The sequence below is a fragment of the Hyaena hyaena genome, unplaced genomic scaffold (assembly GCF_003009895.1).
Source record: "Hyaena hyaena isolate Hyena2069 unplaced genomic scaffold, ASM300989v1 scaffold_144, whole genome shotgun sequence".
NCBI lineage: Eukaryota > Metazoa > Chordata > Mammalia > Carnivora > Hyaenidae > Hyaena > Hyaena hyaena.
Genome location: NW_024080776.1, coordinates 645,572 through 660,011, shown reverse-complemented (window position 1 = coordinate 660,011; position 14,440 = coordinate 645,572). Strand labels below are relative to the sequence as shown.

At 52.1% G+C, this 14,440-nt stretch overlaps 1 protein-coding gene across 1 annotated transcript; it reads right to left on the bottom strand.

Moving 5' to 3' along the window:
• Positions 1 to 259: 259 nt before the first annotated feature.
• GUCA2B (guanylate cyclase activator 2B) lies at positions 260 to 6,880 on the bottom strand. Its single transcript, XM_039238624.1, has 4 exons — positions 6,691 to 6,880; positions 2,371 to 2,504; positions 1,052 to 1,238; positions 260 to 321 (listed from the first exon to the last, which is right to left on the bottom strand). The coding sequence occupies exons 1-4, from the start codon at positions 6,878 to 6,880 to the stop codon at positions 260 to 262; spliced, it is 573 nt and encodes a 190-aa protein (XP_039094555.1).
• Between the last annotated feature and the right edge of the window lie 7,560 nt (positions 6,881 to 14,440).

Sequence of the window (14,440 nt, the reverse complement as noted above, 5' to 3'; positions counted from 1 at the left end):
CCGTGGCTCCCGGGATGAACAAATGGACTCCTGACTCCGTGTGTAGGTGGGGGATCTTTATTCAGCAGCAGCGCTGCCTCAGGAGCCAAACTCTCCTCCAACCAAGTACCCAACCGCTTTGTGTCAGATTCAGCGACTCGGCCCTCTGGCTGGTGGTGATGACCTCAGGGTCCCCCCGGAACTCGGGTGGGGGTGCAAGCTATGATGGCAGCTGGCTGGGGACAAAGTGTCCAGGGTGGGCTCAGGGCAGCCAGCCATTTCAGAGGCAGCCGGTACAGGCGACATTCACACACAGCTCACAGTCATCATTAGCGATGGTCCCTGGGCAGGGGAGAAGACCGGTCAGCTGACCCTGACCGTGAACCACCTGTAGTCCAGGGGCTGCTGGCCAGGCAGCCAGAGAAGGATGCTTTGGGGAGGGCCTGAGGGCGAGGACCAGCCTCCTTCTCACAGATCAGGAGCATGATGCTGTAGAAGCAGAAAGTGGCTCAGGTTCAAGTCCTGGCCCTCTCCTTCCTAGTGGTGCCTGGGCACACCTCTTACACTCTCTGGGCTGGACTTGTCCTGTTGACTCTATGGACAGTATCAACTGACAGGTTGGTCGTGAAGAAAGACCAGCAAAGGGACTGACACAGGCCTGGCACTTAGTAGGTGCTCAATAAATGCTAGTGAGCCTCTCTAGTCACTGGCCAGTTCTGCTTCCTCCCTCACATTTCAGCTTACTTGTCACCTCCTCTTTCCAAGAGTCTTTCAGACTCCTGATGCCACCGCAGACACGAGCCATCTCTCCTCTGCGTCCCCCGTGCTCCCCCGTCAGCCATTGCTTACGGGTCCAATGTCCGGTGCCCCCTTCCCTCCCATCTGTGACATCTGATGGGTCAATCAACAGTCCAGGTTGCCGGGGCCTGCGGGGCCTCCTGGCAGGCCTGACTCTCCCTGCTCTGGCCACTGGCACTGGGTGCTTAATAGAAAGAATGGGAAGTGGAGGAATGTGGTCTGGGGAAGAGAGCGAGCCAGAGGCAGCAAACTCCGCAGGGGTGGGGGCACTCACTCAAGGCCTGGAAGACGCTGTCTGCTTCCTTGGATGCACAGATGGGCTGGAGATCCTGTGGCAGGGCTGGGTGGTGACACGCAGGGGGCACTAGCCTCTGGGTCTGGAGGTGGGGGTTGGGCAGCCTCTGCTCCTCTAGGTCACTAAGCCTCTTCACTGATTCCAGCTGGACCTGGAAGCCTTGATACTGAGGGGGAGAACGAGGGGAGAGGAGGGGAGAGGGATCAAAGCCTGGGCCTGGAGGTCAGAGCCTCAGACCTCGCAGAACTTTCCCTGTTCTCCGGGGGGGGTGGGAGGTGGGGTGGTCCAGGCCATGTTCAAAGGACAGCCTGGGAGGTGGGAGCGGGCGTCTGCCACTTCACACTCCACGGTGCCTCAGGCTCCCAGGAATTGTAGGTGAGGATCTGGTGGGGCTGGGGAACAGGTGGTTCAGGGTACAGACCAGTGTAACCCCGAACCCAGCCCCGGTTCCAATCCTGGCTCTCCCCAGCAGGCCGCCTGTATCTTCCGCACGCTGAGCCTCATCTGGCAAACGGCCCCTCCCCAGCGCCTGGCACCAGTACGGTCCACACCCGGCAACCGGGTGATCACCCCTGAACAGACATGGCAAAATGATGGCAACCCCAAGTTGGCCGGGTTTCAAGGCCAGGGCTGCAGGGGAGAGGGGGGGGAAGGTGACTCTCCCCGTCCCTCCCAAGGAGGCTCCGCCCAGAGTTGGGAATGTGACGGACACCCAGGGCCACAGATGTCCACATCCTTGCTGGCCAGCAGCATCCTGCTGCCTGGCAGGCAGACCCTGCTTCCACGATTCCCTCCTGCCTCACAGCTGTCCCGGAAGGAGCCCTGGGCCTCCTGCTGTCCTCTCTCCGAGCCTTTGCATCTGCTATGCCCTCTGCCCCGCGCTGCCTTGTCCTCTGTGCCTGGCTATCGTCCTGCGATGTCAGCTCACTTACCTGCCAGGAAGCCTTTCTGGTGACTGTCCCCCATCCACCCACTCATGGGTGACTATAGGGAGCTGTGGGAGAGCCCCCTCCTTCTGGGCTCCCAAAGAGCAGGGACTATGTCTTGCTCCACCCTCTGACCTCTGGCCAGGACCGGCCTTCTGATAGAGCAGCGGTTTATTATTGCTATCACTGCCTTCGGCCTTCTTGCTGCCCCCGCCTGCCAGCTCTCTTGGTCCCTGGGTTGTGCTTAGATGTTGGGCTGAGCCCCGGGCCCTTGCTCCCCTGTATCCCATGAAGTTCCTGGCGTCCCCTCTCCATCCCAGCCTCTCATGGGGGGCGCTTCAGGCAAAGGGCACAGTGGCCGGAGGGACTCACCTGAATGTAGACTGACTGTGTGCCCTGCAGCAGCACCAGGAGGAATACAGTCACCCTGGACGGGAGCCCTGACACCATCCTGCCACGTGTCTCACGCCGTCTGTACCCCAGTGCTGCTGTCCACGGGCTCCCACCTGCTTCCCCAGCGAGCACCTCTTTATAGGCCCAGCTCCAGGACCCGGGCCACTCATTAACTGGCCAGCTGGGGCGGGGCTGACAGCTGGCTGGCTCTCTGACAAGCCTGGAGCCCATTCCTAGGAAGGTGGCTGGGGGTGATGAGGGCAGGGAGGCCCAGAGCACACAGAACCAGGATACTGTGTGTCAGGCACCTGTATGGGTGGCTCTGGAGGGGGGCCTTGGACACACCACTTTCCTTAGCTCCATGACACCTATTCACATGGAATGATGGAGAGACCATTGTACAGACAAGGAAAGTGAGGCTCAGGAGGTGAATTAACTTGCCCCAGGTCACCAAGCTAGTCAGTGGCACGGCAGGGACTCAAGTATCTTTGACTCAGGTCAGCCCGTGGTCCTTTCTCTGGGCAAAGGATGCAGATAGATAGGCTGGTCCAGGGCGAGATGGTCTGACACAGGACAGATGTCAGGGCTCTCTGGGGCCCTGGACCCGATTGTTTCCTGCCCCTCCACCAAGTTCAGTTTAAGGCTCCTCCTCCTCGTCAGTCCCTTTCCAAGCCCTCAACCCGCCTCTATCTGCCACCTGCAAATGGTGCTCCGTACATTCAGTCCACATTTGACCCATCTTGCCCGTCCATGCCTTGCAAATGCCAATCGCCTAACCCAGCATGCTATTGGGTTGGAGGAGGAGGTAATAACACCGACCTTGGGGACATATTGACCTGGGCTCAAATCGTGGTCCTGCTGCAGCTGTATCAGCTTGGACAAGTCACACGAACTCGGACTGAGCCTGTTTCCTCTTCCATCAAATGGGCATAATGACAAAATCCACTGCATAGGGTCTCTGTGGGGGCGATGGGGCCGGGTCCACTGAGTAACACTTGCCCCCTAATCTCCTTCTAGGCAATGTGTAACCCACTATATCCATGGCTGAAGGTGGGGTCAGGGAGAAGAGGGCAAAGTCCACAAGGGTGTTATCACCACTGTCTCTGGGCAGTTGTAAACAGTGCTTGAGAGCCAGGGCTCACTTCTGCTGGACAGGGAGCCCGGCGTGTGATAGGTACCCCACACGTGGCATCGAACTGAAGCCCAGGTGGCCCAGCTAGGTATTTAAGGCTCACTCTCCAGCCTGTGGCCCAACTTTGATGTCATCCCATGCCCTAAGACAAAACCCTATCTGCACGTGCTTCTGCTGATGCGTCCTGCCCTCCTAAAATGCCCAGCTCCCTGTCTCTTCACTCGGGAGGAACTGGGGAAGAGCTTGAGTGAACTCTGGCATTTCCTATGTCTTGCTTTGAATCCAGACTTCAGCCTTTACTGTTTTGAGTATGAAGGAACTAACGGGTCCTTACATGCTTTCTCATCTGCAAACTGAAAATAATCATTGGCAACAATAGCTCTCACTTCTTGAACTTGCACCTGGTGCTAGGCCCAGAGCTGGTTTATGCAAATGATTCCTTCTAATCCTCTAGGAGAGGTGTAATGGCTGTCTCTATTTTCCAGATGAGTAACCTGAGGCCCAGCAAGGTCAAGCATCATGTGAGTAAGGGGAGAGCAGGCTTTGTCTCTGGGATTCTTGCATCTGCTCAGCTGACGGTGTTCTAGAAAACAGAACATGGGCCTTGGAGGCAAGAAGATCTCAGTGCTTCTCAACTGTGTGACCTTGGGTACCTTACTTAGCTTCTCCAAGCCTCTCTGTTTCTTCATCAGTAAGTTTGGGAAATAATGAACAACTTCATCGTGGCTGTTGGGAGGAAAATGAACAACTTCATCGTGGCTGTCCCAGAGGAACTGGTGACTCTCCCTGTCCTCAAGCTGGCCGCCTCCCCAGCCAGTGTCTAGTCCACGGTGGCCATGCAGTCAGTCCACTGCCTCTCAGGGGGCTCTCCCTGACAAGCCCCATCTCTGAACCTACAGCTGGAACAGCTCTGATCTTGCTCTTCCAACCAGAGCAAGCTCAGTGCCCCTGGCCCCACACCAAAGGGTGAGGAGCAACCCTTGTTCTCTTCTCTGCCTTCTAGCTCCTCCAGCCAGGGTTCATCATGTGTTACTCTTTTCCTGGGAACAAGTCGTGTGACTTCCCTATCTGCCTAATGTGACTCAAATTCGTATTTCCGCCCAGCTCCTCCTAACCGCTTCATGAATGACCCATCATCTGTCAAAACTAAATCAGTCACAGACACAAACCCTGACTGCCGCCCTGTTTGGCCAGCGTGCTCTGACGCTTCTCAGGGAACTTCCTTCTTTAGGGACCTGGGAAGTGACTGTCACACCATCCTGGACTCTGGTCTCTGTGTGGAAACCTCAAACGCCATGGCGGAGTGACAGCTCGCCTGTGTGTGTGTCTGGGAGCTCCTATCTCGACACTGGATTCCCCACTCAGAGCCCCCTGCCGTGCTGCCCCAGAGCCTATGACTCTCCCTGCCCCTAAATGGACCAATTCCCCAGCAACATTTGTCACAAACGACCACCCTGTCTTTCTTGGGATAAAGCATTTTCTCCATTTGCCACCTGGGATACGCGTTCCCCAGATTTTCTGCCAGTCTCGATGGTTCATCTTTTCTGTGTCCTCAGAATGCCCCAGGGGCTCCAGGGCTCAGTCCTTGGACTGCTTTCCTGTGTCCATAGTCACCAGTGATCTGATCCAGTCTCCAGGACTTTAATGCCACCAGTACCCTATTCTCTCCCTAACCTGACCTCTCCCTTCTTTTCCAGACTCCTTTATTTACCAGCTCAGCATCTACCATAGAGTCGATGGTGTCATCCTTGATGCCTCTTTTTTATTTGCTAAATTCAATTCATTAGCAAACCCAGTTGACTCTACCTTTAAAATATTTCTAGACTCTAACCATATCTCACCATGTCCACTGCTACCGGAGGTCCAAGCCATCATTCCTGGTCATTGATCTCATGGATTATTCAAACAGCCTTGTATTAGTCAGAATTCTGCAGAGAAACAGAATGAATGTAGACTATGAATATATATTCATATATCTATTTATATATTCAAATATATATCCTATCCTATTTATATATAAAAATGTAAATCTTATTCTTCCTTTCTTTCTACTAGCTAACTATCTGCCTATCATCTACCTATCAATCGTCTAATCTATGTCTGTCTATCTAGATGTGTTTTAAGAAACTGGCTGATTTAATAGTGGGACTGGCAAGTTTGAAGTCTGTAGAGAAGACTGCAGACTGGCAGGCTGGAAATTTAGTAAGAGTTGATATTGCAGTCTTGAGTCTGAGTCCAGCCAGGGTAAATCCAAAGGCTTCTACTGCTCTACAAGGTTCTGCATCCCCCCCCCCCCCCCCCCCCCCCAAGGCTTTGAACTTATCTCCAAAGATTCTGCCCTTCACTGTCTAGGTTCTGCCCACACCAGATTCCTTGCTGTCGCTCAAACACACCAAAGGTTTCTTACTTCAGGTCTTTGCTCTTCCCCCACATGTACATATAGCTCACCTGTCACTGCATCTGGGTCTCTGCTTAAATGCCACTTCTCCCAAAGAGATCTTGCCCAGCCATCCTACCTCAGAGAACTTCTCCCATCAATCCTTGTTTTCTTAACTTGCTTTCTGGTAGCATGGACCTCTATATACATTTTATTTCTTACATTTCTCTCCCTACTGGATCATAAGCTCTATTAAAATAAGGAATTTGTCTATTTTGTTCTCCCCAAATGGCTTCTGGCACATAGCTGGTGCTCAACTAACACCAATGAGTTGAATAAATGAATATGTTTGAAATATCTACTCCAGGAACCACTAGATGTTTGGCCTTGGCCAGTTTCCTTCTTCTCTGAACCCCACCCATCTCATCTAGCACCTTCCTGACCCAGGCAAGGAGGCTGGCACATGGTGCGTGTTCAAAAAATGCTGGTGATTATTATTTTCAGAGTTGTGAAATGATTTGTTTATCAAGAAACAGAATCCTCTTTGTGTCTTATGTGCTTGACGAACTCTAAGGCATTCTTTAACTTGGTCACCAAATATTGACTGATGGCACACCATGTGACAAGCACCCTTCTGGGCACATGAGGTACAGCGATGAACAAAATGGACAAAGCCTCTGCCTACCAAACCGTGCTGGTGGCTTAGACAGGCAGTCTGAGTTGAGCTGCAAGAACGTGTCAGAGTCTAGAGATTCAGTGAAGTTGGAGCCATAGGATTATTTTCTGTTACCTTCGGTGTCAAGGGTGAATGAAGGGGGAGTCAAGGACAACTCTAAGGTTGTCCCGAATCCAGCAGTGCTGCCATCTGTTGAGATGGGAACCAGAAATGAGTAGGTCTGGTGAGGGTACCAAGAATTCTGACATGCTCTTTCTGACATGACTGTTTGACATCTGTAGAGATGAGGACCACAGACATACATGTTGAGTCATCAGGAAGTATCTGATCCTTCGAGTTCTGAAACTGGATGGAGGGAGTGGCTGGCTGGGGAAAAGGAGAGGTCCTGGGATGGAAGCGTAGCAGGGCACTGCGACATTTGGAGGTAAGGCAGAGAGGCAGGAACCTGCAAAGCAGAAAGATAAGGAGCAATCGAGAGACACCAGTATGAGTTGTATCCTCAGAGCCAAATGAAGGAAGTGTTTTAGGAATTGGCGCATGACTGCCTGGGTCAAATGCCATAGTTACCTCTGGAAAGATGAAGACGAGAACTGCCCCTGGGTTCGGTGACATGAAGCGTCTGGTGACCTTGAGAAGGTCAATTTTGGGGAAGACGTGGATGTAAACCTGAGGGGAGTGGGACTGAGACAGGACCTAGTGAGAGTACAGGTGTGGCTCTAGGGTGAGAGCTCTTAGCTGTCGCTTTAAATTCAAGGCTAAAATGGAAAGATGACAAATTTAAAGAAGGATCAGCATACTGGGCCCAATGCATGAGCAGGATTGATCTAGAAGACCCTGACAGCGAGCTGTATCAGCCAAGGTGTGGTAGATTTCCCAGCAGCCTCCCAAATGAAATTTTGGCCTGTCCCTAGAGAAGTGAGTGACCTAGGGAGTGGTTCTGTTTTTTCTATGGTGAAAAGGAAACTCAGAATCAAATATGTGCCCCAGTAGTAGTAACTACACTGAATCTCATTCAGTCCCCTTTGTCTCTTTTCTCAGTCTATCCATATTGTAGTGATCTTGCTCTCCACACACCCCACCTCCCACCTCCCCCACCCACTCACCCCCCACCCACTTGCCTTCCCCCACTCACCACCATCCACACCCCTCCACACACTCACCCTCACCCTCACTCCTACACTCAACCTCACTCCCACCCGCATCCACACCCACCCACACCTACCCACTCACTCCCACCCCACACACACCCACACACCCACACCCCTCCCACACCCATGCACTCACCCTTACCCACTCACCCTCACTCCCACCCATACTACACACCCCTCCACACACCCACATATACTCACATACACACTCACCCCAAACCCCCCCCCCACCCCTCACACACCCCTCACACACCCCTTTCTGGCTTGTTTATATTCTCACCAGCTTCACTGTTTTTATGGACTGGGGGTTGGGTAAGAGGTGTTTAAACACAAATAAGTGAATCAGGGCTGCCCCCTGGTGATGGGCAGGTGATACTGCAGGCAGAGAAATATGAATTGCCCTTAATCCTCAAAGAATCCATGTCTTTCTGAGGCGCTGCTTGAGAGTTAATGGGTGAGCAGACATTTACACTCTCTGATTTGAGGGGCATTGGGAAGGCTTGGTTCCCATGTGTATGCCTGGGTAGGGGGGCCCCTCCCAGCATGATCATGATGGTCACCGTTAGTAATGCTCCTTGGAGGTGCCAGAAGGGAAAGAGTGTGAGGCTGTTATGGAAGAGGTCCTGTTTGCTGGCAGACGCCCATGTCCTGTGGAGTCCAGAGAGCAGATGCCGAGGTGAACAAAAAGGCTGAGATGGGGAGGAGAGGGGGAGAGTGTTCAGGCTGTGGGGAGGGGGGCCTGGCACTGAAATCGGGTCTTGGGGGGCAGCCAAGGGGCAGCTGAGGCAGCAAGAGAAACTGAGAAGAGACATTGGGCTGCCAGAGACTGGGGTTGCTTGAGCTGGGCTGTTCCAGTGCAAGGGGCTGGTGTGTGCCTCTGGCCCTGACTTCTGCTGGTGTTTCTGCCTGCCTTCCCCTGTGGTCAAAGACAAGCATGGCAAGGTGTGTGTGTGTGTGTGTGTGTGTGTGTGTGTGTGTGTGAACATCCACGGGCTTGAAAGCATGTGTATGAGAACATGCACGTGTGAATGAGCATGCGTATGCATGAGTGTGCATACACGTGAGTGTGTTTGTGTGTGTCTGTGCCTGCATGGGTGAGAAGGATGTGTTGTGACTGCATGTGTGAGTGTTTGTGTGTACATGTGTGTGCATGTGTGAGAATAGTGTGCATTTACATATGGGTACGGTTTATGTGCCTGTGTGTCTGTAGGTGTGAGAGTATGTATATGGGTGTGTATAAGTGTGTATAGGCATCTGCATGAGCATGGGTGTGAGCAGATATGTGTGTGAGTGGTGTATAGGAGCATGTGTATGTGTGTATTTTTGTGTCTGTGTGAGTGTGTGCAGGTGAGGGTGTGTGAGTGTGTGTTGGGTTTTGGAAGCGAGGCCATGCGTGTTTGGCTGTGGAGAGAGGCTGAAAGGGTTCTGTCTGATGTGGGAGACCCTGGGGTGTGGTGCCAGGGTGAGGGGAGGGCTCGCGGTGTGGAGAGATAGAGGCTGGAGCCAGGGGGAGGTGGGCCTTAGAGCAGCTGACTTGAAGCTGGGGAATTAATGGAGGAGCTGGGAAGGTGTCCAGCCCATGGCAGCCATATTGGAATGTTCTCCCTTCTTCCACTCCTCCCTCTCGCCAGCAGCCATCTGAACGTTATGGCTCTGACGTCAGGCAGAGCAAGGTCCCACTACTGCCAGGTCTTGGGCCAGTCACCCACTTCTCTAAGTGTCAGCTCTCGGCTGTGAGGTGGGAATGACACCCTGGCTGCCAAGTGGGGGTGACGAGGGCAAATGAGAGCAGTCATGCCTGCTAGCGCTCGCTGGCAGCTGATGATGCGCCAGGTTCTGATCTGAGGACTTTGCCAGTGCAAACACATGGCTTCCTCATACAACCCTAGGCAGTAGAAAACTCTCCTTTTAGAGAGAACGCCGGGGCATGGAGAGCTTTGCTAACCTGCCTGAGAACACACACATTTGAAGTGGCAGAGCCCCTGGGCTGATGTCCTAAGCACTGTACATTGGGCCTCCATGAGCCATAAGTGACTATGAAGCACCCCTCCCAGTGCTGGACACATCATAGACCCTCCATAGGTGTCCCCCCATCCCCTCCACCCTCTGTCTCTCTAGGGCTGAAAAGGATCAGCTGAGGGAGAGAATGAGTCCTCTTCATGTCCCCTGTGAACACTACTACACCACAGAAGTTCCTGGATTCCTAGAAGCCTGGTCGCTTAAAGAGTAGACTCAGCTGTTTGTTCACGTCACCACACCACTGACAACATCACAACAGCATATTTAGAGTGTAGAACGTGGTTAGGCGCCATACTTCATTTGACCAACAAACATTTAATGGGCACCAGGGCCTGGAAATGGATAAGACAGTCCCTGTCCGCAAAGGGCCCATGGTCGATAAGGACAGACAAAGCCAATGTCTTGTGTTAGACGCAGGGAGTGGGAAGGCTCAGGAGATACAGGAACCCCGAGAAGGCGCCACCTTCCTCCAGTGAGGAAGAGGGGGCTGTCAGACTCCGCTAGCCCTTTGCTCACATCCCATACCTGGAATGCCCTCTCCCACCCTACTCAGGCACCAGCCCAGACCATGGCCCCCCATTCTCTCTCCCAGGAGTTCCATTCTCAGAAGAGGAACCCCTGCAGTCCTTGGGCTCCCACGGTGGACCTGAGTGTCTGCTATCTTTATATTTCTGTTTTGGGTGTAAGGGACCCATCTCCACAGTTAGACTGTGTCCCCTCCAGGGTACAACCTCAATTTCACGTTCCTCAGTGACGCTCGTGCCTAGGTGGCCCTACACAAGACTGGGACACACTCATCTTTACTGATGCTTGAGTCTGGGGGTTCTTTGTTTGCAGCCCCCAGGGCTGCACTGCTGAGGAAATCCTAAGTGCTGAGTCAGGGCCCAGCTTTGCCAAGCAGGATTGCGTTTCATTAAGTGGGGATGAAATACAAATTCCCCGCAGCATTCATGGGATCGATGTCCAAGGCACAGCTGCCATTTATGTTTTAAAATTTGCAGTTGGGGATCATTGTGAAACTTGATTGCTCTGTCTTGGGGACTTCTTAAAGTCCAACTCCACAATAAAGCCAATCAGACTCAACCATCAAATGTCAAATAGGAGCTAATGAACCATTCACAGGCTTGGGAGAGAAATCAGGCAATCTCTTATTTCAGGATTATCCCTTCCAAATATTGAATCTGAACTGTAAGCAGAATTTGCTATAATTGCATCCCCCTCCTCTCGGGCGTGGGGGATCATTGGCATTCACATCATGTCTCGGCTTTCTGGAGAGAGGCTTGCCAAGCCGACCCACTGCTTTCCAGAGACACGTGCTCCCGGGGCATCATTCTGAAAGGGAGCAGGCAGGGGGTGCCGGGATTCCTCCTTGTCTTGAAGTTGAGCCTGTTGAACTTGATGTTGGCTGCGTCTCCTAAGTATTTGCATGGCATCTTCTTCGTGGGAGAGGACATCTGCATGGAGGGAGGGGATCCTCTCACATAAGCCCCACTGGGAGCTTGGGTGAACTTCTGGAGGGTAGGTGGAGCCTGGGGACAATGTGATCTGTCTGGTCCCTCTGTATCTCTCTGTCAGCTGCATTAGGGTCTGCAAAGACCTACCCACCCAGTGATGGCCCAGTACATATACTGTTCCCTGTGTCTCTCTGAACCATCTGGTTGGGTGATGTGGGTTTGCCATCACCTCTACCTGGGGCAGTGCTATGATGCAAGAGGTTATCACCCTCCTTCTCATTCTCTCAGGAGTTTAGGGTAGCACAGTGATGAGTTACTCCCTATGTCAGAGATGGCTAGTTGTCTGTCCATTGAAGTTCCCTCTCCTCTCCCGAACTATATAGTCATGGCTGGAAAGCAGCTGTCTAGCCAGGGACATGACACTAGGCTTGGTCATATAACTAGCTTTCACCACTGGAATCTGTGGGGAAGTGGTGTGGGCCATTTGAAGTTCAAGGCTCTTGAGAGACAACATGCTTCCTCCATCCCTACTTTCCTCTTTTACTGTTTAGTTTTAGATGATGATAAGGCCCTATAAGATGACAGTATCACAAGGTGGAAGGAGCCAGGGTCCTTAAATCGACCCTTTCAGGACAGGGTCCATGGCAGATAGAGTGGAGCGAATGGTTCACGCCTTGTCCCTGTGTGCATCTATGTCTTACTGTTATGTGAACTCATAGTTCCCCTCATAAAGGTGAAGTATACGGGTCCAATCAGACGAATGGGGAATCAGTAAAATGAGGCAAAAGTCCCAAGCTTAAGTCTCATGAAATCCCGCATGCTTCTGTGTGTTTGCTTTCATCTCTGCCATCTGACCGTGAACATTCCAGACTAGGCTGCTAGAGAAGAGGTGAGCCTAGGAAGCCTGTTGGAGATGGCACAGTCAGTAAGGAGCAGAGCCAGGCCTTGGACCCAGGCAGCCTGGCTGCAGCGCCCGCCCACCCCACTGAACTCAGCCCACATGAGAGTTGGGCTCACATGGAGTAAGCCTAGTCCCCCAGTTGTGCAGCTGAGGCCAGGCTCGCGCAGCCTTCAACCAGCAATCCCTGACCTGTGAATGAGCCCGGTGAGATGAGCAGAACTATCTAGCTGAGCCCCACCTGACTCCAGATGTCTGTGTAATAAACATGTACTGCTGTGTGCACTGAAGTTTTGTGGTTGTGTGTTATGCAGCCTTACGACAATAGGTAGCTGATACAGCAGTCTACCAACCAGGAATGAATCTATGCCTTGGACTGTGACATGAGAGAGAAATTTCTGCCATACATTTTGGAGCTGACTTGTAATAGCAGTTTGGCTAATTAATTAAAGTGCTCCACTGCTTCTGTGGCTTCCTCTTTGCTTCAGGATAAAGGGTCCAGGAAAGTCTGGCCCCTGAATGCTTCTCCAGCTCCACCAAGCATGTGCCTCCCCTCTCCATCTACACACGAGTCATACGAGCTTTCTCCCTGGTGCTCGGGTGCTCCAGACGGTCTCCAACACTATGACCTTATCCTACACTTTTCCCTTGGCTTAGAACTTCCCTCCTCCTCACTCAGCCTAACTGACTCTCGGCTAAAATGTGCCTCCTTTTGGCAAGCTTTTCCTTATTTTCAGAGGAGGGTGGTCCCCGTTAAGACGGTCCCAAATCTGGGGCGCCTGGGTGGCTTAGTCGGTTAAGCGTCCGACTTTCGCTTAGGTCATGATCTCGCGGTTCGTGGGTTCGTGCCCCGCGTCGGGCTCTGTGCTGACTGCCAGCTCGGAGCCTGGAGCCTGTTTCAGAGTCTGTGACTCCCTCTCTCTCTGACCCTCCCCTGCTCACGCTGTGTCTCTCTCTCTGTGCTGACTGCCAGCTCGGAGCCTGGAGCCTGTTTCAGAGTCTGTGACTCCCTCTCTCTCTGAGGCTCCCCGGCTCGCGCTCTGCCTCTCTCTCTGTGCTGACTGCCAGCTCGGAGCCTGGAGCCTGTTTCAGAGTCTGTGACTCCCTCTCTCTCTGACCCTCCCCTGCTCACGCTGTGTCTCTCTCTCTGTGCTGACTGCCAGCTCAGAGCCTGGAGCCTGTTTCAGTCTGTGACTCCCTCTGTCTCTGACCCTCCCCTGCTCACGCTGTGTCTCTCTCTCTCTCTCAGAAATAAATAAAACATTAAAAAAACACATTAGGGACCCTCTTCTCCACATATTGTCCCATTGTGTGTGCATTTCTCTCTTGACCTTACCTCCCAGCTGAAGCTCTCAAGCAGCCATTCAGTGGGGTGGATGGATTTTACTCTCAGTCTTCCTGGCCCCAAGGTCTGGCTCTACCTCTTAGCAGATGTGACATGTCCAACAAACTTCTTTAAAAAACATTTTTTTAAACATTTATTTGTTTTTGAGAGACAGTGAGAGACAGAGCATGCACAAGGGAGGGTCAGAGAAAGAGGGAGACACAGAATCTGAAGCAGGTTCCAGGCTCTGAGCTGTCAGCACAGGGCCCAACGCGGAACTCGAACTCACAAACCGTGAGATCATGACCTGAGCCGAAGTTGGATGCTTAACCGACTGAGCCATCCAGGCGCCCATACTTCCTAATGCGTCCTTGCCTCAGTTTCCTCATCTATAAAATGGGGATGATGAGAGTACCCTTCTCATAGGATTGCTCTGAGGAATACATGAGCACATTTCAAAGCCTCACATTTGGTGCAAGTTATAAAAGCATCAGCTATGATTATTCAAAGCCAGGGACTGTATTTTATTCATTTTTGTATCTCCCATGTGCTGGCAGAAAGAATGTGCTCCATAAATGCCTTTTAAAAAATATCTTGGAGGTCTTTTTAAAAACCCATGCAAAAAAAAAAAAAAAAGAATTAAAAAAAAGGGGCACCTGGGTGGCTCAGTCGGTTAAGTGTCCAACTTTGGCTCAGGTCATGATCTCGCAGTCCGTAGGTTCGAGCCCTGCCTTGGGCTCTATGCTGACAGCACAGAGCCTGGAGCCTGCTTCAGATTCTGTGTCCCCCTCTCTCTCTTCCCTTCCCCAGCTCGTGCTCTGTCTCTTTCTGTCTTAAAAATAAATAAATGTTAAAAAAAAAATTAAAAAAAAAAAAAACCCACGCTTTTAAAAAAAAAAATTTTTTTTAATGTTTTATATATTTCTAGGAGAGAGAGAGAGAGAGACAGCGTGAGCAGGGAAGGGTCAGAGAGAGAGGGAGTCACAGACTCTGAAACAAGCTCCAGGCTCTGAGCTGGCAG

Excerpts from the sequence above, each read along its gene's own strand:
- GUCA2B (XM_039238624.1), bottom strand. The coding sequence starts at position 6,880 with ATGTATGTCTGTGGTCCTCATCTCTACAGATGTCAAACAGTCATGTCA. Across the intron at positions 2,505-6,690 it reads ATTCACCCTTGACACCGAAG|GTGGGAGCCCGTGGACAGCA; the intron begins GTAACAGAAAAT and ends CTGGGGAAGCAG. Across the intron at positions 1,239-2,370 it reads CACAGTCAGTCTACATTCAG|TATCAAGGCTTCCAGGTCCA; the intron begins GTGAGTCCCTCC and ends TCTCCCCCTCAG.